Source organism: Ascaphus truei, chromosome 2 (genome assembly GCF_040206685.1).
Source record: "Ascaphus truei isolate aAscTru1 chromosome 2, aAscTru1.hap1, whole genome shotgun sequence".
NCBI lineage: Eukaryota > Metazoa > Chordata > Amphibia > Anura > Ascaphidae > Ascaphus > Ascaphus truei.
Genome location: NC_134484.1, coordinates 391,451,369 through 391,477,047, shown reverse-complemented (window position 1 = coordinate 391,477,047; position 25,679 = coordinate 391,451,369). Strand labels below are relative to the sequence as shown.

Sequence of the window (25,679 nt, the reverse complement as noted above, 5' to 3'; positions counted from 1 at the left end):
TGCTCTCTGCATGAGGCCCCAATTGTTTGACTTTGGATAGGCATTTATTTATTTTGGATATAAATAAGGTTGATGGTAATGTACTGCGTTGCCGTTGTTTTGCAAAAAGTATAAACAATCCCTGGACACTTTTAAATGTTAAAAGAGACAAAGAACAACCTTTGAGTTTTGGAATTTTAGAACAGCCTTTTTTTTAATCCCATGTTCCCTGTCAAGTCTTTAGTAGTAAGACTTTGGTAGCTACTTTTTAAACGCTAGTATTACTACAATTATGAATTTAGCTACATTTAAAAAAAATTAATGGTTGTCCGCTAAAGAGCTCACTACGAGGTAGGTCCACAGAGCTCCGTTAATAAGTTAGCGAGACGTCAACTTCACTTAATATCTCGTTAAGTGCTAACAGGGATCTTCAAAGCTCACTAGCGATGCATGAAGTGCTGTTTTCAGTCATTATGAGCCATTTCGTTAACGAACATTAGTGCTAGGAAGAGAATGGAGAGGAAGATGGTCTATGCCCCTTCAACATATATTCTGACACTGTGAAGCAAGTAAGTCATGGAGGAAGAGGAGTGGGAATGGCCCCTAGCCCTCAACAGGCTAAGTGAAAACTGGTGAAGGAAGTGAGGGTTAACTCCAGGAATAAGGGGTTAAAACAGGGGAGAGGCCTTAACAAGGCTGGTTGAGCGAGGAAGACTTTTCAATTATGGATTGTATGGAAGGAGGTGAAGGCCTTTCAGGAAGAATGGAGTTTCTGGTGAATGAGGGTTTTGGTATCCCATAACTGCTCAGAGAAGAAGGAGATCTGGGCAGCAGCAGAAGGCTGTTGTAAATTGGAGATACACTATTTGGTGCAGCCCCATGGTGTTGCTGGTTTAATGGCTAGAGGGCAGCGGAGCTAGATGCGGGGCGAAGGATTTTTGGAACGTTCAGCTAGGTTGGCAGCTTTTACAGTGGGTAGAGAAGATATGAGGCCTGAGCAGAAGGCAAGGAAGATTTTATTACAGTTGAGTGGTTTGTTGGAAATGGAAAAATTGAAGTTTGGTTCAAGTCAAACAATTAATGCAGTGAAAACTATAGAGGCAATATAATTATACTGGGGGGGTAGAGTATGGGAGGGTCAGGTTATATTAGGAGAAGAGTTAAGGAGTACGGTTGATTAAATATTGGAAACGTCAGACAGATTGGGGATTAAGACAGGGAAGGGACTGGGAGGTCTGAGGGGTGCATGAGTGGGGGAAAAGGGATATGCCGGGTTGTATGATGCTTATACATGGGTGGCAAGTCCATTGGGGATGCATCTACCGGTAGCAGGGAAGGAGAAGATATGGAAAAGTTACTACTGTATGTGGATTTTGTGATATTACAGCCAGGTTATGAGGAGGGAAAGTCAGAAGGAAAAAAGAGGATAAGAAGGAGGGGGCTGGTGGAAGACGGTTTCCAAAGTAATTGGTTGGAGGCGTTTGTTATCTTGGCAATTGTGATTCGTGAAAAGCACCCCCAGCTTTGTTCAGGTTTATTTAAATATGTAGACACAGTTTCATCAGTCTGTAAGACACTCTGTTGTGTGGTTAGTGGAAGTATGATAATGGTTTCAAGCAGAAATTATCGATACATACACATATGAAGTGGAATGGCAAAGATATGGATCTATGGATGTCTCTCTTAGTGATACAGAGGTCCATGCCATTTCAAGGGGTTGTCGTCTCAGCCAGCACTCAAAGAAACCGACTGGGGTCTGAAGGGGAGTGTGCTGGGCATTTAATAAGGGGCAATGTGAATGGGGCCAAGGGTGTACATTTAGGCACAAGTGTGGGGTATATGGTGGAAGACATGTGGTTCCATTGTATTTGATGAGTGTTAGAGGAATGGGCAGAAGAGGTTAGAGACTTTTTCCAGAAGGGAAAGATGTCCTAGTTTTAGGTGAGAGGAAGGGTGGCAAGACCGATACCAGCATGCTTTCACCTATTGGGCTGTAAATTGGAAGGTAATTACTGTAATAGTTACATAAATCAAATGTTGATTTGTTTACCAATGGGGCGTTTGGTATAATATTTTGAGACTTTTAGTTCCTTTTTGGAGTGGGTGATACGAGAGACGACAGGGTAATGTTTTGCACTATTTGGATGATTTTTTGTTTATTAGGCTAGCGGGGGGAGGGAGGGTGTGTGTGAAAAGTCAGTTGACATTTCAGGAGGTTAGGAAATGTAGTATTTCATTAGCTTATGACAAAACAGAGGGGCCAGCCATAATGTTACATTTTCTAGGACTATAAATTGATGTGGAGTGGATGGAGTACATATTGCAAGTAGGAAATTGAAGGAAATACAGCAGGTTGTAGGAAGTATGCTGTTTAGAAAGAAGGCAACATTAAGGGAGTATCAGTCAGTCTAGGGTCGTCATGTAATCACAGTCAGGGTTATGCCTATGTGGAGAGTTTTTTGTACAGTAGGTATCTGGCAATGGCAACTGCATGCTTTAAAACGCCAGAATATTTCCTTAGAATAACAAAGGAGGTGAAGGAGGATTTAAGGTTATGGGACCAGTTTTTTCTAGTACAATGGCATTATTTATGGAGTACGCAAGTGATAGCTGTAACATTAAGCAATTTACAGATGCAGCTGCTTCAGCGGGTTTTGGTACCTATTTTTGGGGAAGATGGTGTGCGGATGCATGGTCTAGGGAATGGGCAGAGACTGGATAATTAAGTAATCTCGCCCTTCTGGAGTTTTTCCCTCTGCAGCTGTGGATCTGTGGATCTGTCGGGAGGAGAAGCTGACCATCAAATGGTGCCTTCAGGTCCGACAATATGGCGGTAGTGAGTGAATAATTTGTCAGCAGATAGAAGAGTTCAGAAGAATGGCTCTGGGCGAAGTGTCTGTAGGCGAATTATGTCCCAGGTTCTTGTGGAGACTAGCGCTTCAAGGATGACAGAATTGATAAACAACTCTTTGGCACTGGTATGTGGAGGGTGTATTTACAGGCATGGGAGGAATCATATGTTTTTTGCAAAGATGGAAACAAGGAGGAATCATGGAATCTAAAAGGGGTACACTGGTATCCTTCATGCTGCATGAGGGGTGTTTAGAGGCAACCAAAGGGAAAAAGTTGGCAGGCATCAGATTCTTTTTGAGATTGAATGAAAGGGAAGATATTATGGGAAGTTTTTTTAATAAAGAAAATGTTGGCTGGTGGGTGGAAAAGTCCCAGGAGGAGCGATACTAGGTAGCCAATTAGGGGGGATTTATTTTTGGATATCATGAGGGCAGCAATGGTGTAGTGTTTATCAGAACTTGAGGCTGTACTTTTTTGGGTTGTGTTTTCTAGTGCATATTTTGGGACATTTATAATTAGTGAGTTGGTAAGTCGGGCTAAGAATGTCGAGGGTGGCTTGCAGCATGAGGATGTGGTAGTAGAATTGGATTTAGTAAGGATATTTTTAAGAAAGTAAAAACTGATCAGAAGGGTAACGATGTGTGGATTCATTTAAGGGACAATTGGAGAGCTGTATTTGGGAAACACTGAGTCCTTCTATGCCGTCGGACGACCGTGCATGTGACGATCGGTGAGCTGGCAGGGCTGATTCTGGGAGCGGAGAGTGGATTACCAATAACTTTACCGCACCCAAAGAAGGCTCAGGGCGATCTTTATACGCTCTAAAGGCTTTATACTCACCTGCACTTGTGAGTGAAATGTAGGAGTTTTTTACTTATTTTTGTCAGTAAATGGTTTTACACTATGCTCTCTTTATCTCACCTTTGTTTCAATTTTCCATATGTGCTGAGGATCTCTCCCTTAATATAGAGTAAGTGACAACACCCACTGCAGAGAGGGTTTTTGACTTATTTAATGTACCCCGTTTTTTTCGCCCCCGCATTTACCACATTGGATTGCACAGACTTTTTGGATAGTCTGAATATTTGAAGCTGCATCTCAACGCGGGGCTGGAAAGCATATGTATATCTATGTCATTTAGTGAGACATGAGAGTAAGGTTTTTGCGCTTAATTTTCTGTTTTGCTTGATATTAGTTTTGTCTGAAATAGTGTATTGGAGGGGGCTAGGAGTGTGAAGAGAGGTGTAGGAGAAAATTGAATAGATCAATGGAGAAGTTTGTGTTTCGTATAGGGAGGGTTTCAGTCAGGCATAGGGAGCTAGAGGGGGATATGACCGTTATTTAGACGTAATGGGGTGCACCTTTTGGAAATAGGGATTGATATTTTTAATCAGACATCTGTTTGCACTACAAAGAGCCTATTGTAATCAGGGTTGCTAGGGGCAGGACCCTACGATAGACATCTTTTTACCTCCTCGAAAGCTCTGTGGCACTCTCTAGACCAAGGTTGTCCAATTGCAGTCCTTAAGGGCCACCAACAGGTCAGGTTTTAAGGATATCACTGTTTCAGCACAGGTGGCTCAATCAGTGGCTCAGTTATTGACTGATCCACTTATTGAGAAACCTGTGCATAAACAGGGATATCTTTAAAACCTGACCTGTTGGTGGCCCTTGAGGACTGAAGTTGGACACTCCTGCTCTAGACCATACCACTTGGGCAGGCACACATTTTTTCATGAGATCTGTCAGGCGAGCCGTAATTGCGGAGTAATTTGAGATAAAGCATTGGTAATAACCTTCTAATAACAGGGAGCGTACTTGTGTCTTTGTCCGTGGGGTGGAAACTTCTTTCAGGGCAGCTACCTTATTGGTCAGTGGTCTTACTTTCCCACCCCCAACAGCATAGCCTAAGTATTTTGTTTCGGTCTTCCCTAAGGCACATTTCTTAGGGTTGGCGGTGAGCCCTGCCACTCTCAAAGACCTGGGGGCAGCATTTAGATGGGCCCACCAGTGTTTACTGTAGATCAGGGGTGCACAAACTGGGGGTGCAAGATTTGTTTTGGGGGGGGTGCGGCGCTTACAGAGGCCCACACTCTTTTCCCATAGCATTTACCCACATGACCCTGGGGCGTCATTTGACGCTTGAGACACGGTAATGGGTGCGTGAGCAATGGTGGAAAGCAGGTACGGGGTGCAGGGCAAAATCTAGATGATTCTAGAGGTCCTACTACATCTACCCTAAACTTCTCAAAGGGAACCGAGATCAAGGGTAGTTTTGTTTTGTCCCTTCAGACTGGTTAGCTGTTATTCAGGACATGCCGCACATAATTTGGTGATCTCATTATGCATCCCTGGCCAATAGAACTGGTATAAAATACGGCCAAAGATTTTGTCTCTGCCGAGGTGACCACACCAATGGAGAATATGGGCTGAATATGGCTTTAACAAACACCTTATGAACCAAGATTTTCCTGTGACCTCCCCTGTTTGTGAATGCTTGTTGACCCTATACAGAAAATCATTTACTGATGTGAAATGAGGGAATACCATTACGCCTTGGGCAGCCAATACATTGTCATTGGTTTGACCACCTTTCAATACTATCTATGAAGGAACGGTTCTTCCCTCTGGCAAAAGTCAGGAAGCGACAGCTCAGGTAAATCTCCAGACCCTGTCTTGTCCTCTTTCTTGTCATTCACAGTCATTACTTGTGACTTATGCATATTAGTATTGTTATCTAGAGTACCAGATTTGTTTAACCAGTCTTATTTGTCACAGCATCTTTGCTTCTGAGATTTTGGAACCCGTTGTCTACTGGAGATATAGGGCCAGTCTTGGCCAAGCAAAACTGGGGCAGGGAACAACTCCTACTTCTATCCTGGCCTCCCTACCCTTTAACTGTAGCAGGATTTTGGCAGTCGGGTATCATTTTATATCACCATATATACATTCTATGCTCCACGAGAAGTCAAAGGAAAGCACTTCAGGCGGTAAAAGTTCCTGGAAGACAAAGTTTTTGCAGAGCCCAAATCCACGAAGCCCTGGACAGATTTACCCCCAATCAGGACTGGAAGTAGCCGGGGCTTGCAGATTTCTCTGAGGAAGGCTGAGGCGACAGGCCTGCTGAAGGAACAATCCATTTGTGGGCACTCCATATGACGGTGGCCCTGTTCCCCACAGATAGAACATGGAGAGGACACTCTTGCAGGGGGTTGATTTGGATACCTCTTAGCTGGATGGGAGACTGGAGAGCAGGAGCTGGGTGTGTTCTGTGTGCGGCATCCTCTGACGTTTCCCTCTTTTGGCTATGAGTTGACATCAGGAACTAGAAGAGGGAATCGACGGGGACTGGCATCAGAACCTCTCCATTGCTGGAACGGTTGATCCCTTCATGGGGCTTGGCAGTCCCGAGTTGATGGGTTGTAGTTTACATGCTTGCCTGGCCTCCCTCTTTGGGCATCATCCGGAGTGGGTGGAGTCTGTGCCATTGGATCCTGGACACTCTCCTTGTCCTCGGCCCAAGGAAGTTTTGCATGAGCTAAACAGGCAGATTCAAAGTTATGGCAGCACAGCATTTTATCCAGGAGCATATGGCAGAGGTTAGGAATTGCTCCAGAAATACTTGTTTTAGAATCCCTCTTTGGTGCACTGCTTGAGCTGTATCCCCCGAGTATACAAGCCCAGTAAGCACTGAGCTATGACCCCGGGTGTCACCTTAGAGGTGTAATTCAAGTTCTGGAACTGCTGTCGGTAGGTTTCTGGGGTCAGGCCTAAGCGATTTAAAATGGATGATTTTACCTGCTTATAGTCCATAGCTTGATCTACAGCCTGAGCTTCTCCTGTGATGAAAGTTTAATAGGAAAGCCTGTGGGTTCTCAGCCGGCTTCATTTTTCCCCAGGAAAATCGGTGGGTGTCCGGACGTTCTGGTCGAGCAGATCGAGGGGACCAGGACAGTACATGGGCTGCCTACTGCTGGATATGGAGCTGGGCTTGCTGCTGCAAATACTGCAGTATTAGTACAGTTTGCTTGGCCTGTTTGCTGTTTTGCCTGGCCTGTTTTTCAGCCTGTGCTGCCTGCTGCTGGGTAAGGAACTGTGCATGCTGCTGCAGTAGTAGTCCGTTTTGCCTGGCCTTCTCCTGCAGAAACTTCTATAAAAAATATGTATTTTTTTCCGTGTGGTCCTCCTGATGCAGGGGCCACTCAGAATCCCACTTCTCGCACCATAGGTTGCAGTGAGAAGGCTACAACACATGGGGGTTTTGTGAATAGCCTTTTTATTAAGCCTTGAAATGTGGAACACAAAAGAGCTTACATTCAGCGTACATACAAAATAACATAAAGCAGCTTATTTTAAGCAGGGTTTGCATAGTCCATTTTAAACAGTCCAGAACTTGGCTGAGTCCTTGGTCCGCAAGGCTCAGTCTTTAAGCAAGAACAGGGGTCTGTGATTCCAATAGCAGTGTGCTCCTGCAAGGTTCCAGGCTAAGACATAGGGTGCAGCAGGTTCCAGACATTTAAGCCCTGCCAATGTTCCAGCTGAGGGCTGGCTAATTACCTCAGGCTGAGATTTAACCAGCTCAATGCTGGACCCAGCAGCTACACATGCAAAGTAATTAGGCAACAACGGCTACACATACAATGTAATTAGGCAAGGCAACTACCCTGTCACAGGACATATTTGTTTTTTTTCTTCAAAATGTCTCCCTTTTGGTGCGGAATATTATCTTAGTTAAAGAAATGCCATTTGTTTAATGTTTTTTTACAAGCTGAGGCAAAATGTGTTACAAACGATATTAGGTTCTGGACAATGTGATGAATTTGTTTTACTATAAGCTTTGATCACCTGATGGATGAGTAGAATATAGTTTTTATTAGTTGATATTATTAATAAGAATAATACAAATGTTTGTAAAGATAAATGGTGTGTAAATAGAGTATTATGTGATGTAAGAAAAATTTCGTTTTGATTTTATTTTAATAAATTAATTTGTGCTTTTTCTGTCTGATAATAGTTCAATGTACAGAATAAATAAATGTTTGGTAAAAATGAAATCTCGTTCTCCTCTCTTTCTCTCCTCCCCTTCTCTCCTAGCCCTATGTCGCCTACCTAAGGGAGGCCAGATTTCTGGAGATAACTCTCCATCTAGGAGATCGTCAAGCTTGCATCTTAATGAATAGTCCATGAATATGTAATTTTTAAATTTTGCCTCATTTACATACACAATTTGCATATTGCCGAGCACTTAATAGAGTTTAATAAATAGACTCCTTAAATTACTAATATAGTACATGTTTTAATACCATCTAAGAAAAAAATGTGCTTGGAAAAATACATACTGTAGCTTTTCCTTCTTACAGTGTTGGAAAAGTCCAAATAACTGGACTCTGAATTCCTGGTGCCTATTGCACTGAAGCAGATTGCACCAGGCTTAGAGAAATAAATATTTTTAGCACTATTAATTAATATGTTAAGGAATTAATAATGACAAGTGATGATTGAAATATGATTATAAGTAATTAGCAAATCGTGCTGGTAAAAAAAATCTATTACTATTCATAATTAAGATTAGTTGCACCAATACCTCCACGCACTTGGTTGGCATCTCAGCTGGTTTATCAAAGATCATAAAGCGGTACCATCCCGAAGACAATGAGTGGTCGCAAATCAAATCATGAATAGCAGACTGCTGCAGTCTTAAAGAATCAAAGTCCAAACTTCTGTAAGGATTCTGCAGAATCTGATGTCCACTTGAAGCGCACTCTGGAGCTGTCAAAAGAAATGTGACAATATCACAAACAATTTAATCAACAAGCTAAAAATATCAAACAGACTAGAAAAACAAAAAGTGCTGCATTTAATTTAGTAAAGGCTTATAAGATGTTATCATGCATAGAATGGGGTATGGGTGGAAGAGAAGACAGCATTCATCACTTAAATGGGATGGACGAGGAAAGGATATCCAACTTAGGTTTGTTTACATCTTAAAAGAGACGTCTAAGAGGAGATGTGACTATTTACAAGTATATACAAAGTCAATACAAGGATATTTCGGCTGAACGTTTCAACCCAAGGATAGTGCAAATGACACAGGGTCATCTTTGAGATTGGAGGAAAAGAGATATCACCAGCAGCAAATGAAAGTGTTTTTTACAGTAAGGACTATTAACATGTGGAATGTATTACACATGGAGACTGTGGTGACAGATACAATAGATTTCTTTAAAAAAAACAAAAAAAAAAACAGGTTAGACCTCTTTCTAGAAAGGAAAGGCATGTACCAAATAAGTGAAACATAGTATGAATATTGATCCAGAGATAAATGTGATTGTCATTACTGGAAGGAAGGAATTAATTTTTCCCTTATGAAACATCATTGGCTAATGCTTCACTGGAATTTTTTTGTGTTTTGCCTTCTTCTGGATCAATATAAATACAAATATAGGACTACATTTAAGAAACAGTAGGTTGAACTCAATGGACATATGTGTCTTTTCAACCTCATCTGCTATGTAACTATGTAAGTGGGTAATTTAAATGGCAGATTTTTTTGTGTGGTAATTTATGTGCATCACAGACAGAGAAGTTTACGTTTAAACAACATCATATAAAGAACTGTGCCACAGAATAACTTATCAGTGATATTGGCTTTTTTTTAATTGATTTTAAAAAGATGAAATCCTCCTTAAGTAAAATGTTTATTTCCTTGAGCAAAAATGATTACGTTTCTGTTTATGGGATTGATTTTAATTTTATCTGGTAATTATTGTTCTTCTCCATTACCATTTTGAAAAAATTACATTGTCATCACTAGTCAGAAAAAAAGGAAACAATCCTCAATACCACAAATAAAGTCAACACATTCTCTATCTTATTATAACTTTAAAGGAAGGTGCATGTATCTTCAAGTGTGGCTACTTTGTATTTTTTGTTGTTGAAAGAATTGGACATTCGCAGCACTTTACCTAAGTAGTAAATTAACACTCACCATGGTATAGATGTGTCCAGACTTACTGTTTTTGATATCACAAAAAAGTGCGAAATTACAGCTGCGTAAACACATTTTTTACCGCAACTTGGCCGGCAGAATTATTTGTGGGGTTTATTTATGTAACTGCAATTCAGTATATATGCTGCATATGGCGCACTGAATATCTTTGCCCATGCCTGCACATGCGCTGTCTACAACACGACACACGTGTTCCTATACAACATAACAATGTCACTAGAAATGTCTAGAATGTCTAGGTTGACTAATATTAATATGGCAGCGAGCTGACAAGGCCGCCTCACAGAGCACAAAGGGACTCCACCGAGCATCCCATCCTTCCTGGCTTGGGAGTTTCCACAGGAGTTCTGAAACCCAATGGAGGGTGTCTGGTTGGTGGTTTTCCCTAACAGAGTAAGTGTGTGAATACAGTAATCTAATAACAGCATAGCATAATTGTACAAATTACATGTACAAAATATTGTTGTGTTTAAGCTCTCTATTACTTTACGTTTTGAAGAGGGAAACTGGAAGAGCTGAAATGCTCCTCAGCGACCAGCAGGAGGAGGAGCAGGGCCCTTGGGTGGGTGGTTAGGCTTCCCAAGTGGGTAGCGGGGTAGGGTGGGTTAACCCCTTAATTACTATAGCGGTTATTTATCGCTAAAATGATTAAGGGGTTAGGGGCCATTAGATTGTATTTTTTCATGTACTCTTGCTGGCAACGGAGGACATGGACCTGCAGTATGCTGACGAGGATTCCCTTCATGATGGCAGGGGTAAATAGAAAGTTTTATTTACTTTATTTATGCTGGCTGGCTAATGTTTGATTTTATAATGGACAAATGAGCTATTATCCATATCATATAGTTATTTTGTTTAATAAAGAAAGAGCAGTTCCAGCTCAGCCTGTAGATGTGAGTGGTGCACTTAGAAATAGTAGGCTAATTCGGAAAAACAAAAAGTATTTAATTAAACAGTACCTTTTTTTGTTTGTTAATAAATGTATTGTATTAGTGGGGATCGGAAACCATCCCTTTCCAGTGATTGGTATATTGAGTTCACTTTTTGTTTTTCCTAATAGTTATTTTGCCCATTACTGTACTGTATGAGTTGAGGGTGTGTATTTATTTAAATGTTAGCAAAAAAAAAAATTGCCACAGGATTAGTACCGCAAACCAGCGGGGACCCGCAGGGACCACCAAAGGGCCCCCGGAAACCCACAGGAACCATCTGAGGACCCCTGAACACCCGCAGGGACCACCCGCAGGGACCACCCAAGGTCCCACAGACACCCGCAGGGGCATCCTGATGACCCACAGACACCCGCAGGGACAACCCAAGGGCCCACAGACACCCGTAGGGACAACCTGAGTACCCCTGGAAACCCACAGGGACCACCCGAGGGCCCACAGACACTAATGGCCTCTGGTATCAATCATGTGGGCGTAGATGAGGTGGTTATTAGTGCTGTTGTGTTTTTAATGTTTATTGTGGGTATCAGCTGTTTTAGTATACATTTTAATACTAGTGTATGAGCATGGGGTCTCCGGAGCAGAACCGCGTTGATTTGAGGTCCGGGGACCCCCTGCTTCCGTGATACAGACCCCGTTATGGGGTGCCGGTATCTCCTATGCATTTAAATCTCACGCGTTATGTGACCATGAGAAGAAAATGCATAGGAGATATCGGCACCCCATAACAGGGAGCAGGGAGTCCCCAGACCTCAAATCAATGTGGTTCTGCTCTGGAGGCCCCCTGCGCATCTACACTAGTAATACAATGTATATTAAAATAACATACATTTCAGGCGGGATTTGCGCAGGGAGAGGCGGCTCTCAATGAGCAGCTCTCTCTGCAACTGAAAGAAATAGCTGGGTAAGGCCTTTTCAGATAGGCGATCATCATGTCGCTGCAACTTGCCCGTTTTGGGAATTTTCCTATCACAGGTAATCATGGCTTTCTGAATACCATGGTAGCAACGCTTAAAAAAATGGTGATTTAAATGGCCCGTTGATTTTTTTATGAACGCTTATAGCATAGGCCACATAGTGTTTTTGAATCACAATACATATTATCAACTTACACAAGAACAACAGTAGCTAAGAAGAGTGGATCTGTTTTCAATAATCTGAGAACTAAGTGGAACCAGGCCATGATTAATATGTTGCATCTGCACAGTGTCAGGATTAGATAGGACCATACTAGACAATCATTAATCTATACAAAATAACAAGAGAAGAAACACTGCATCTTTATATTTATTTCAAACCGTAAGTTTACACAATACTGACATTGTGTACATTGTGTACATTGTTACATGAGATAATAAATAATTAGTCTTTTGGGGCATAACGACTACTCCTAATCATTTCAGCCAAAGTAAACACTTGGTTAACTGCTTTGTAAAGTAAAGTATATGTATATTTAGCTTGTCACTTGCAGCCCTCCTCATAACTCCATAAAAAAGAAAACATGCTGACTTGAAATGTAGTTGTATAAAGTACTGTTCAACATTACAAACTTTTTATAGTCCACAACAACTCATAAGGGTTCCTACAGTAGTTGTAGGGAAGTGAAACTATCCATGTGCGTCCCCGTGTTTTACTATTCCCATGTCCACTAGCCTATTCAGGCCTTTAATACCTGTCTTATTTGTAATAAAGGAAGTGAAGCCGAATGACTGTTGCATTTGTTTTTTCAGAGATTAGCATTACAAATAACTATTTCAAACATCAAATTATAGAGGAAATACTTCACTGGCATATGTCCATTATTCTCTTTAGGGCCAATGAAGAAACCAAAATGAGCAAATGTTTTATTTAAGGATGATCACATATTTTGAAACAAACTAATTACATTGTTAAGTTATGTTGAGTTTCCTTTTTTTTTTTTTTTTTTAAACGAAGGTGGAACTGCTCCTATAAATCTCAAAAACCATTATAATTAACTATTCATCCCAACAGAATGTAAGTGTGCAATGGAAAAACACAGGAGATGCAGCCAGCAAAACACAGGACAGTAAACACAAAAACTGTAAACAAACACAGCGGACAGTACACAGATACTTATCCATAAACAGGCACTAACACACTGAAAACCATAAGCCCACATTAACAGATAACAACAATATAAATATATACCAAGTCACACCACTTCACCTACACCTACACTTATAGTCATCTACTTCTTCCTCCCAAAGTTCTACCAACAACTAACGTATTGAGATTGCTTCTTGTGTTCAGCATTTTCCCCTAAAGATTCAGCCCTATAGTTTACCGGAACTCCATAAATGGCTCAGCCAACCCATTCTCTTCCTTTTCTGATGTTTGTTTCTGTAACTACAGATTGTAAAAAATATATATGTGGTAGTGAACTTTATCTGCTCAGAATAATACGCGGAATCATATAAATGTGAAAATAATAATGAAGTTCACATAAGTCCCTGGGACAGATAGTTCCTAAATTAAATACATAAAGCCAAAAGTTGGGGCTAGTTCTCCCAAATAAAGAGACTCCAGTCAACAAAATTATGTAGAAAATACTAAGGATGGGTGGTTCAGAATTCCTGGAACCTGAACCCTTAAACCGGGGGTGTGTTGGATTCTTCGAATCTGAGTGCTATGTGCATTCTTGGTTTGAATAAATCAAGACTGCAAACCCGGATCTCCATACCCGACCCAATTTTAAACTGAAATCTTATTTTTTATTCCCACCCATGTATCGGGAAGCGAGAGTGGAAGTAAGCATGCAGAGGGAGAGGAACACAGAGTAGAAGAGCAAAGAGAGAGACACAGCAGAGGGGGAGAGAGGAGGAGAGAGGGGGAGAGAGGGGGAGAGAGTAGAGGCAAGTAAAAACAGAGAGAGATAAGGCAGACTGCAGGAGAAGCAAAGTAGGGCAATGAGAGAAACACACACAAACCAGAGGGGCAGAGAGAGAGAGATAGAGACATACAGGGCATACAGATTCCACCATCTGACTTGTCTCTACCCCGAATCAGTGCACCAGTAAAACAGTTCGAGTTAGGTTACCTGTGTGTGTTGGGTATTTAGTATATAGTATAACAGAGTGGCTAATCACCATCTAAACAGTACTAATTGAACCAGTCAATTCAGTTTCAGCTGGGTGAACACCGTTAGGTTACTTGAGTGTTTTGAGTATAAACTATAATAGGTTGGCATATCACTCGCTGATCTGTCTTTACTCCTTACCAATCTATTCAGTTCCAGTTGGTTTAACATAACAGTAAATTTATAGTAAATGTATAGTTTATCCTTGTGCAATCTTTCAAGCTTCACGTGCACAAAAAGACTGTTCTATATATACTGATATAATTGTCCATGTGAGTGACTTAGTGTTACTGTTGCTTAGTTTACCTAAGAGCAATACTATAAGAAAGGTATATTTCGCAGATTGTGTTATATTTCAAGCTACTGTTTATTTAACTTTTTGTTTTTGGTGATTTACCTTTTGATCAATTTTAAAGTAAAATGTAAAGAAATGTTTACATATATTTTGGCGTTTGGGACAGGTAACATGTCTAGGGCAAAGTCAGACACTTTTTCTACATCATGTAGCTCTAATCCAATTCCTTCTGACATCAGTGATACCCATAACAGCAATAGAACACAGCAGATACCTGTGGATGTGGGCAAGCTAGGACCCTCTAACAAAAACCATGTGTACAGTAAGTGTAAGCAAACTCTTTGTAGTACGGATAGAGGGAACGCCATGACAAGGGAACTATCTGCTACTGTAAATCTGTGTGATTACTGTGCTTTGTCCCTCTAGAGCCAGCAACCATCAGCATTGAGGAAGAGCAAGGTGGTCAGGGTACTGCTGCTTAAGAAAAGCTGCTGCCACCAATCAAGCGGCATATTTGTATGCCACAGAGAAAACCAAAAAAGACTTTATGGAATGCATTGTACCCCTTGACCAAGGCAACAAATACATAGCTGTATGCAATTGCAATCTCAGTCTCCTTGGAACTGCCACAATGCTGTGTCGCATGCAGAGATGTCATACCATTGACAGTTAGTTGGACAAAAAAGTGCCAGCAAAGAATAGTAGTACAGTAGTTGCAATGGGATTTAAAATTACTTTTATATCGTCATCTGAATCATCTACTTGAGCTAGACCCAATAAATCTTTAAAAGATGTTACACTCTGCCAGAGCCACTGCTTGTTTTTTTGGTATACGCTTCTGACAAAGATGCATAACCAGAGAAAGTAAAGAGAAAGACTTACTTGGGTCCATCAGACAAGCAGTTGACTCTTAAGGAGTCCTTTCAAATGAAAAATAAGTATGATCACAGGCATCATGTGGGACAGAATATAACTAAGGCTATGGCTTTTATGGTAGTATTAGATTTGAGACCCATATCTGCTATTGATTCACCAGACTTTCATCGACTTAATGGCAATTCTGTGCCCACACTACCAAATTCCATCTTGTTTCTGCAAAAAGGCCATTCCAAACCTACTATATACAGGGAAATGTGTATCAAAAGTCAGCAAGGCAATACGGACATCCACTAGCTTCACCATGAAGAACCGTGGTGTCAATCTCTTGGACAAACTAGAACAATCTTTTGATAAATAGAGTAGGCCCCTTTGCTTTCCCCAGGTCTTACAGTTTGATAACAATACCAACAGTGTATGTACACTCTGTCCTGTCTACTACATGCACATCCTTTCTTTCGCGCACACCACCATCCTGGCGAGGCAACGTTTTCCTACAAATATCAGGATTGTACAGGAGGTGCTGACCATAGCAGTGACCACTTTAGAAATTCTACCACAGCCTGAAGAAAGCTGTATGACCTGCAACAGTCCCATAATATGCCTTGCCATCGGAACAAGCAAGAGATTGTAACCAGGTGCAATTCAACCTTCTACATGTTAGACTTACTTTACAGCAGAAACAAGCAATATGCAGCTATACATCATCTTGTGATGTACACTGGCGACACACTTTATTCGAGCTCGGCTAGTCCCACGAATTCGGGTATACCCGGGTGTATTGAGGTTTGTGACTGTTTTCTGCCCGAGTGCATTGGGTTATTTTCCAGGCAGGGATTGAAGCATTTTATTCCCGCTGGCTGCAATACTGCACAGTATATATATATATATACTGCATTACAATTCATGAATTTATGCCATCTGGTAGACACGCGAAGCATTGCAGCCTATTAAATCCTAATCATTATCATTTAACAGATCAGCCGCCCGTCAGCCAGGCATGAACCCAGGCTGGGAAGGCAAACGCAACGGGGCTTGTCAGAGGTGAGGAGCGGCGCATTCCAGGTATCTGCCAGGTACATACTGGGTATTTGCTCGAATAAAGTGTGTCGATGCAGTAGGGAAATGGGTAACAGCTTCCCTCACTCCCTTGGAGTGCAAACTCATGGCCCACGTGTGTAATGTATTGCAACCTCTTGAAGTATCCACACGGGAGGTCAGTTTCAAAAATGATACTCCAAACAAAGTCATACCACTTATCTAGCTATTGAAATAAAGCTTAAGAAGCAGAATTGGCATTTTCAGCAGGAATCTATCAGCCTAGACAACACGACTAATGTGCTGTGTGGATGGGGGTTGTGCTGGCTGGCCCAATGTGGTCAGTAGGCAGTTAGGGATTTGCTGGCAGGCCCAATGTGCAGAGCAGTAAAGGCAGCCCACAGTCACATCAGAAGTTAGAGGGTTGTCTGTGCCCCATTGGGCACCAAGCCCAGCCCTGTCCACCTCCACCAGTAGTACTACATTAAAGTTGCCAGCAAACGTATATCAATATAACCAACATATACATGTGACCAGGGTTGCTAACAGGGGGTTACTACTGGGACTGATGTCCCTGACATGGTGCTTGGCCGACACACCAAATTCCAGGGTTGCAGTGGGTTGACTTCACACTTACCCTCTTAACAAATTGAAACCCCTCCAGCCCACCCTGCTCAGTAACAGCCCCTCCACCCTTTTACCTGCCCTCTCTCAACACTTTGCATGGACTTAGGTAATGGCAGTAGTCCTGGGCCCAGTTTACTGCTGGTGGACCTGCATCTGACATATCTGGGGCTGATAGTGAGAGCATAACTGAGAAATAAAACTGAGCTCAGCTAACCAATGCCATCTGTGCAGGTACCACCCACCACCAATGGCTGTGCACCATTTAAGCTATTAACCTTGCACTCTGAAACAGTATGTAGCACTGGGACCTGTGGCGTTGAAAACTTGGGGTGTTATTTTTTTTATATATCTGTTTTCAATTATTTTACAATTTTAGTTATATTATTTGAATACATAATTAATTATTCTGGTGATTTTATATATATATTACATATCATGAAATATGTTTGGACAAAAACTGCACACTGCTGATTCCTATATTTTCATTAAATATACATAAACATTATTAGGGAAAACTGTGATAAATGTTTCTAATAATCATGCACCAAAGTGGATGTAATTCAAAGTATTATTAACAATATAAAATATCTGCTTAATGTCCATTATTTTCAAGAGGTTCCTTTATGATGCCTTGACGACTGGGGTAATTCAAGTAACTCAAGTTACTCAAATCAGTCAAAGGCTTTTTAGACAAGTTAGAAATTTATGAAGCTTACAGATAATTTACAATGAATAAACAAACGTAAGAAGAGAAAGAGAAACATGTTTACCATAATAGACAATTAAAATAAATAGCAATAATGCAACACAGTTTAAATACATTGGCACAAATGTTCACAATCCAAATATTTACCTTTGGCCATTGCACATCATACAGATAAAAGAATGTGATTTCTAGGTTCATCTTTATTTGCTTATTTATGAGGCTCTCCAAACATAATTTATTGCCTTGATATTTGACAGGTCTCTCCCAAAGTAATCCTTAATATAGAAATCACAACAGGTCATGCATATTTTGTTTTTCTAACAAATGTTCAGAAAATAAACTGATGCTGTAGAAAAAAAGTATTTCCTACAATACCACCGTAATAGATCTCCAAGATACAGTTGTGTTCACATGGTTTTATTCCGTTATTATCTTGATTACATATTTCAGACATTTGGTGGGCAAGCTATACACAGGTTACATAGGTTACATGGCCCTTTATATACTGCCATATTTGCTAAACGTTGGTAGAAATAGTGAAATTCTAGCAAAATTCTGAGCAATGGGAACTTTTGTGAAATTTCTAAATGTAAGAAAAGAACTGAAAGCGTATCCCAAAGCAAATGTGAAGACATCCTCACATCTGTAGCTGTAACATTTCTACATACAGTACAGGATGTGCTCACTAACTCTCAGTATGCTCTGTGATTATGATTCAGTCCCGGTTCTCTGTTCTGATTTGCTGGCCTCTTGGCAACTTAGCTGTAATAGAGTAGGATGTGAATACACAAAATTAAAAAAAAGACCAGCCTGGATCTCCATAGCACAATTGACCTGGTGTCGCTTGGCAGGTACTGTATGTTTCTAATACAGAAATGGTAACTGAAGATGGCTAGCAACCAGAGACTTCCCAATATAAACTTCAGTGAGCCTAATAAAAAGGCATCACAAAGATATATCTTGAAGAAACATCACAATATATTCATATTTCCATAGGCATATGACAAGTGTTTGGAAAGAATTTCAGCAAAGATTATTTTCTGTATTGTGTCAAGTTACAAACAAATGGGAATTCTGCAGTTGAAAATTCCTTAGGTTCTTCTGTGTCCTTTGACAAGTGGAACTGAGAACACAGAGATTGTGATTCAGTTCCAAAAAGCTAATCCATTAATATATTTTTTATAGGTGCCCCCCACCACAAGATCAAATGATAATAAAATACAAATAAATCAGCAAATAGTATATTTTTAAGAATATACAGTTTGACAGTTAAGACAAGTTCTGTACAAACGACAAGGTACTGGTAAGCCACAGATTTCATGCCATTTCTGCCCATGCCAGTTTGCAATCCACTTGGTTTTTTTGGGGGGGGGGGTGGTGGGGGGGGTTGATTATAGTGAAGTAAAGGACTTGAAAAGAAAAAGAATGAAAGTAACAGCTTACTTAATGTATATTACAGGAGAAGAACCTTATACTGCAAGATTATATCTGATAAAGAAATGTACCAAATGAAAAACAGAACAATAATACAATAATATGATGAAATGATTAATCGAGATTTTACAGGAAAATAACAATAAGATCTCCCTTACCATCAATTAACTAATTAATGGGAATTAAATCCGTATTTGTGTATATATCAACATATTAGTGTCTTTCAACACACATTTACATCTATGAAATCAATGGTGGATAGATAAATTAGACTAAAAAGGTGCCATTAGTTTCCGCATCTAAACAGAGCATGAAAACTGATTATAATCACTTACCAGTAATGACAATAAATGAAAGACAATGTACAACAAACCTGTACACCTCCCATTAAATGTTTATTATTTAACATGGACGTTTAAACAGTCAACAGAAAGATTATTGAATAGCCAGGAAAGTATCAATTGATCCTTCATACATATTGTAAACTATTTTGTGTAAGTAAGACACGATTTCCCTAAAATTAGATTTTAAACAGTGCTGATTTTAACCGAGTGGATTATTCGCATGAGAATCTCTTCTCATTATAGAGGTAGGAACTGCAGTCTCTCAAACTTCAAAGCAACTCAACATGTCGAAGAAGACATCAGTGAAAGATACATGGTCAGATAGCAGTAGTTTAACAGCATACTGTATATTGTAGACTGCATTCACTTTAACCCCTAGTGACCATCAAGTTACAAATAAGCATATACTATTTCAGAGTCTTTACATAAACATATGTCTGGTAAGAAACTAACTTGTACACTATGTTAATGTATTGGTTTTCTCATGGTATTCCGCAAACATTTATTTTTCATCATGTCCTCCTATTTGATTATTTTGCTCTTTTGGGGTTTTCTATTAAACATAAGCACAAAGGAGAACGAAAAGCTAAAATAAAAGTAATTTTAATATCTGACTATTCATTTTATATCCATGTCCATCCGTAGCCATATGATGAGCCTCGCAGTTAATTTTTGTGATTATGTTAGTAAACAAGAAACTGAAAAGCATTATTTTAACACCAGGCTAGAATCAAATTCAGTGGGAAAAAAACTACAAAGTCAAACAATGTCATTAGAGAATTGAGATTTACAAGAGTCCCAAAATACATCACAAACATAAAATGATTTACAGCTGCAGATTAAAGTCTATTTCTCTATTCCATCTATATACAAGTTAAATACAGTACATGTTAAATACTGAGGCAGCCTCCGATTACCTTGTATTCTAAATACAGTACCATCCTTACCTTGCTGACAGCTCATCGCTTGCAGAATAATCAGCATAATCCAAACTGTGGAACATCCTTGCAATAAACTAAGTGGCATTGCTAACATGACCATAGGGGGATAGGTGGGTGCAGTATACAGTATATTCCGTCCTGCACTCTTCCCAAAAGATAAATCCACTTGATTGTTTTCTCTGCTCTTGCTGAAGATAGTTTCAAGAGTGTAAAAAGTTGAAGATCATGCACAACATCAGTAAAATAAACCACAACACTATTGCAGCTCAGCATTTATCTTCTGGTTACTTCACTCCAACTCCCAAAGCGACATCATAGTCAACTGCGAATGCAGGATTCTGTCTCCACCTCTGTAGCCAGCCACGCCTCCAGCATCATGTCCCTCCAACAACACAAGGTTTGTGCAAGAACTGAAATGGATTTCTTATATATTGTATTGAGCTGTATTACTGTACTGTAGTTCACTATGAGGCAGGGAATATATTACATATTTGTCATGAATCATTTCTAGTTCACAAACACTCTAGATTTAAAATCTGCAAACCCTTCTGAAACTACTCAGCAAATATTTAAAAATTAAGGTAGTTCTTTTAAATCACATTTGTTTAAACGTTTATAGTCTCTTAAAGCAAGAATCGTATAATTTATACATTCACAGTGTTGTTGTATTTGTTGTAACTTAATTTAAGCAGCAGTTGTCTCAATGGCTCAAATGTTGATTCATTTGAAACGAAATTGTTGCAATTATTAGTGCATCATACTGTAACACACAGATGTATGAATGTCTTAAAACAATTATTGCATTTTTTTGACGTTTTCAGAATGTTGCCAAAATGATAGTATATTATGGCACGTGACCTCGTACATTGACTTTTAATGCTTGGCACAAAAAAATGCATTTCTGCTGGACGATTTTTGCTAAATAATAGGCAAATTTCATCTGGTTTGCGAACTTCAGAAACAATTTTGTACATCTCCTAAAAACACGAAATCATTCTGTCATTGGACACTGGTAGATCTGAACATTAAGTGCAGTCCATGTTGATGAGCCCTTTTTTTATGACATACAGTATTGGGGGCTATCTACCTATCAGCAAAAAAAAAAAAAAAAAAAATATTCCAAGAGGCATTTTGAATAGAGATTTGTGAATATCTCTGACTTTAATTAATTGCCCTCACTGTTCAAAATAGTTACTTTAGCATTATTGCACCAAGTTAAATATAAATTATAAACACAATGACAATGCATAGCTGAGTGCTTGTAACCCAGAACACTTGCCTTATTTCAACAACATTCTAGACTGGTAGAAGGCATCTCCCAGTTAATAATTCCTGTCATATAATTATTGAGAAAATTAGGTGTAAAAAAATGCAAGATATTTTTAATATGCAAGATATACTGTATACAGTAGGCATGCAAGAAATATAGTGGTGCATGACAAGCCTGCACAATGTTGCATGACTTCACCAAAAAATCAGGGTTGTGTTAAAGGTGCAGTCCAAACTAGGACACAAGTGAACCAATGGTAGTGATACTGTGACTGTTTTTTTTTTTTAAAACATAATTTATATACAAATGTATACATTTTAAATCACTTTTGAAAGTTGTTAAATTTAAATTTTGAGCTTGCACACTGGAAATTTACTTATTATTTGTGTTTCATTCATTTCAGTCATAGAGATTTTAAGAAATAGTTTTGTCTTTGATCTCCCTTCCCAGTCTTAGGTGGTCTGCTGATAAAAAGCAGCAACGCTTTTGTGGGCTCATCCACAGCAACACAGACTTCTCTCAAGCATAAAATCACACCATTTTATAATACATCTCTAAAATGTCAACATGTTGCATTGTTTCAATGTGATCTTGCCAATGTACACATTTCAGTAATACTGCCGATCAGAGAGAGAGAGAGTGAGAGAGGGAGGATGCATGCAGTGTCCTGGTCATCTTGACCAATGATGAGTTTTGCAGTGTCATGTGCTTCTTCAAAGAGGAACAGCTGGATCGTTAAGACCGAGATTAATGTGGTAATGAGCAGTTATTCTGAAAGACTTAATAAAGGAACACAATTTAAAGATACCCGTTGCTTAAAAAAAGCAGCAAGACATTCAAAATCCTGTGTTGTTTTTTTAAAGACAGTTGTGTAGGATTAGATAATATTTACTAAATGTAAAAAAAATAATCTCTTAATACCATTTTTAATAAGCTTTAATGTAATGAATGAGTATTCTGTCCTTACTATAGCAGGTTCTGGCATACCTCATTTTGAGTTTAGCAGTGCAAGAGTTTTGGCAACAAATAATCACAAATAGGAAAGTGTTACAGTATTCCCAGCAGGAGACTGTGACTGAGTTGAAAGCTGTAACAATACACAATGCTAACCATCATAATATAAAGTGGTGAAAATATAAGTGCAGTATAGCGCTCGTGCAAACAATAATGCAATGATAAAACAATGATAAAACAATGATAAAGAACCTATGATACAAAGTCCAATGAAGGTAGTCCTGGAGCTGCCCAAAAGGTTAATCTGGTATCTCCCAACCAGATGTAAAGTCTGTGGAAGGAAAACCTCCTGTGGTGCTGAGGTATGAAACCTGGATCGCACTGCTACGGTTTCCCTGAGATGCCAAAAAACCTCCAACGCGTTTCGAAACTCCTAATGGTGGGTTTCTTCGTCAGGGATCATTGACGAAGAAACCCACCATTAGGAGTTTCGAAACGCGTTGGAGGTTTTTTGGCATCTCAGGGACACCGTAGCAGTGCGATCCAGGAGGTGACATCAGCAGTGGAGCCGATCGACCAGACTCTGGCAGCAAGGAGACTACGAGTATTGAAGGCGATCCTCCTGCAACAACTGGCCATTTCACCCCACGGCGAGCGGTGTTACCTGATGTAAAGACCCTAAAATCATTGCGCATGTCCTAGTCACCTTCGGTGAGTAGGATTTCAATTTTTACCACGGCGGAGCAGTTTCATTTTCCCAGTGTACAAGCACATGGAAGTTTTTACTATGCATACATTATGTCTGATTTAATTGTTTTATAATCTGGTTAATACTATCTGTTTTTTATATAATAAATTGCTCTCTTTACACTATTGTTCCTGGGTAATACACTATTGTAGTGCTTTCTGCATTTTTTTGTCTTCCTTTTTTGAGGCAATCAGCCCAAGTCAAGAACTTTTATCCAAGATCCTATTCCTATTCATACCTCAGCACCACAGGAGGTTTTCCATCATAATATAAGGTTATATTGGAGCTCTTGCATTTCACTGACTGAAGGATTAATTGAAGGCAGCAATTAGGTGAACCCTAGGAGCAGGATATTCACTGATGGATTACAGGAGAACGGATCGATCGGCAGTTTAGGTAATTATTTTTTATTTGATTTAAGCGAAATGCGTAATGGTGCACAATGGTGACATTTAGGCACAGAAGACTGAGGTCTTAGATTTGTCAATTGGCAAGGGATAGTACAGCCAGAGGGAATATTGAAGGACATACTTTACTTATAATTTTAGATTTAAGCAGCTCCCTGTGGGTTGTATACCTAAGATATGCAGAGTGAGCATTTTGATTAAAAAAACAGACTATTTGATAAGCCAGCTCTATACATTAATGGGGTTTTCCTTGTAGGCAGATCATCAGAATCCACTCATTGTGATTTAATCTAATACTGGCAGCCCTCATTATAAATTCTGATTAGACTATCTTTGATATGTTGGGTAACTTCCACTCTCTGGGTTATATACTTTGTACCCAGTGCTTCTGTTATAGCTGCCTTAGCTTTAATTGACTTACTTACTTTACTTTTAATTGACTATAGGTTACTATTACTTTTTAATTCGTTTTTGTACATTGTAATTTCATGTTTTTATACTGGGTTCAATCACATAATTTTTTTAACAATATGTAAATACAAGTGAAGTTTAATATGCTTTAATTGGTGTGCTCCAAGTGTGGGCTTTTTCTTTAGATATCTCTGATACTTCTGTCAGAGATCTCTACATTCTTTTGTGGTAATATTTTGTAGCAGCAAACGGTTAGCACCCCACTACTATAACCTGGTGGTTTGGGGCAAATATCACACATACACAAGTTATGGTCTAATATTTATCTATGTAGACTTGTTGAGTGGTATACTAACAAAAAAGTAATTCCCAAAAAATAGATATCTTAATAATCATGAAACAAATACAAATAGAACTATACCACTCAACAAATGGATATAAGGAGTAGACAGCACTCAGTGAGACAGATAAAAGATAATAGAGTGTAAGTGAGTGGTGCATGGGGAGGGGTTGACCCTCACCCTTCATTTCCCCTGTCCCTTATCCTCCTTTGTACCCTTTCCCCATTGGTGTCATTTAGCACCTGGAATAATTATTACCTCCTTCTTACAATTACTCCCACATCTTCCATATGTATATCCAAATGTGATGATATGTTTTCAAATTAAATTTCCATATTTTTTGACTAATCATCAGACTATTCTATCACTGAGTGCTGGGAACTTCTTTTTTTGTTAGCATTACCTGGGAAGGTTGAGGGTCACCCCTCTCCCCCTGCTACCGCTGCACCACTTACTCACACTCTATTATCTTTTATGTGTCTCATTGAGTGATGTCTACTCCTTATATCCATTTGTTGAGTGTTATTTTTTTTTATAACTTTCATTTTATTAGGTGAAACAGTACATACATGTTAACACAATCCATTGGCTTACAACAATTCACCTTATTTCCGTTTTTCTCCTCTAATCAACATACATAACGTGACATGACATACCGGACGGACAAAGGAACCAAGGATAGGGAGAGAAGGGGGAGGAAGGGAGGGGGGGGGGTGGTGAGCGACTCCGGCGGCTTTTGTTCTGTGCCTGTATAGACTTCCCTGATTAGGACCTGGACCTCAGCTCTTTGTGTGGCTTTATTCTGTCTTTCCCCCCCTATATTGAGTTACGCTTTGGCTAAGTCTACCCTATTGCGTCATTTACCCCAGGGCCTATCGTCTAGGATCCATTTCACTACCGGAGAGCGCCTTTTCTAATTATCATTGCAATATGTTGGTAAGATCGACCCCCGGGATGTCTGTTTGTGTCAACCAAGGTGACCAAACTTTTAGAAAATTTGTGCCGGTGTCGTTGACCAGACTTGTCAACTTTTATACCTCTCAAAGGTCACTCTTGCCCGAGTCTGTCACATCAGACAGGGGTATTAACTTGCACTTACATCACCTGGCCAATCTCCAACTGGCAGAGACTTGTGTTACTCATTTTATATATTATATTTTTGTGTATTCATTCATGCTATTTTATGCTATTGTTTTATATGTGGTTTATACATAAAATTGGCTGCTGAGCCTGATCCCAACTAATATAGCGCTTCCCTGGTTGTTTTCTTTATTGTCCTTATTCAGCAAGGTTTGGGTACCTTGCATTGGAAGCTGCTTATGTGTTTGGATCATTTTGGTTCCGTCTGCCATTTTTTGTGCTATAACCACAATTAACCCCTCTCACTCCTAATGGTTCA

The 25,679-nt window shown here is 39.7% G+C and overlaps 1 protein-coding gene across 1 annotated transcript in view; it reads right to left on the bottom strand.

Annotated features, from left to right (window-relative positions):
* Positions 1-20,452, bottom strand: part of VWDE (von Willebrand factor D and EGF domains) — a 132,090-nt gene extending 111,638 nt beyond the window's left edge. Inside the window, exons 1-2 of the mRNA XM_075587233.1 lie at positions 20,156-20,452; positions 8,417-8,601 (exon numbers count right to left, since the gene is read on the bottom strand). Coding sequence (XP_075443348.1) covers positions 8,417-8,601; positions 20,156-20,249 — 279 coding nt within the window. The 5' untranslated portion in view covers positions 20,250-20,452. The remainder of the gene's footprint in view (positions 1-8,416; positions 8,602-20,155) is intronic.
* Positions 20,453-25,679: the final 5,227 nt, after the last annotated feature.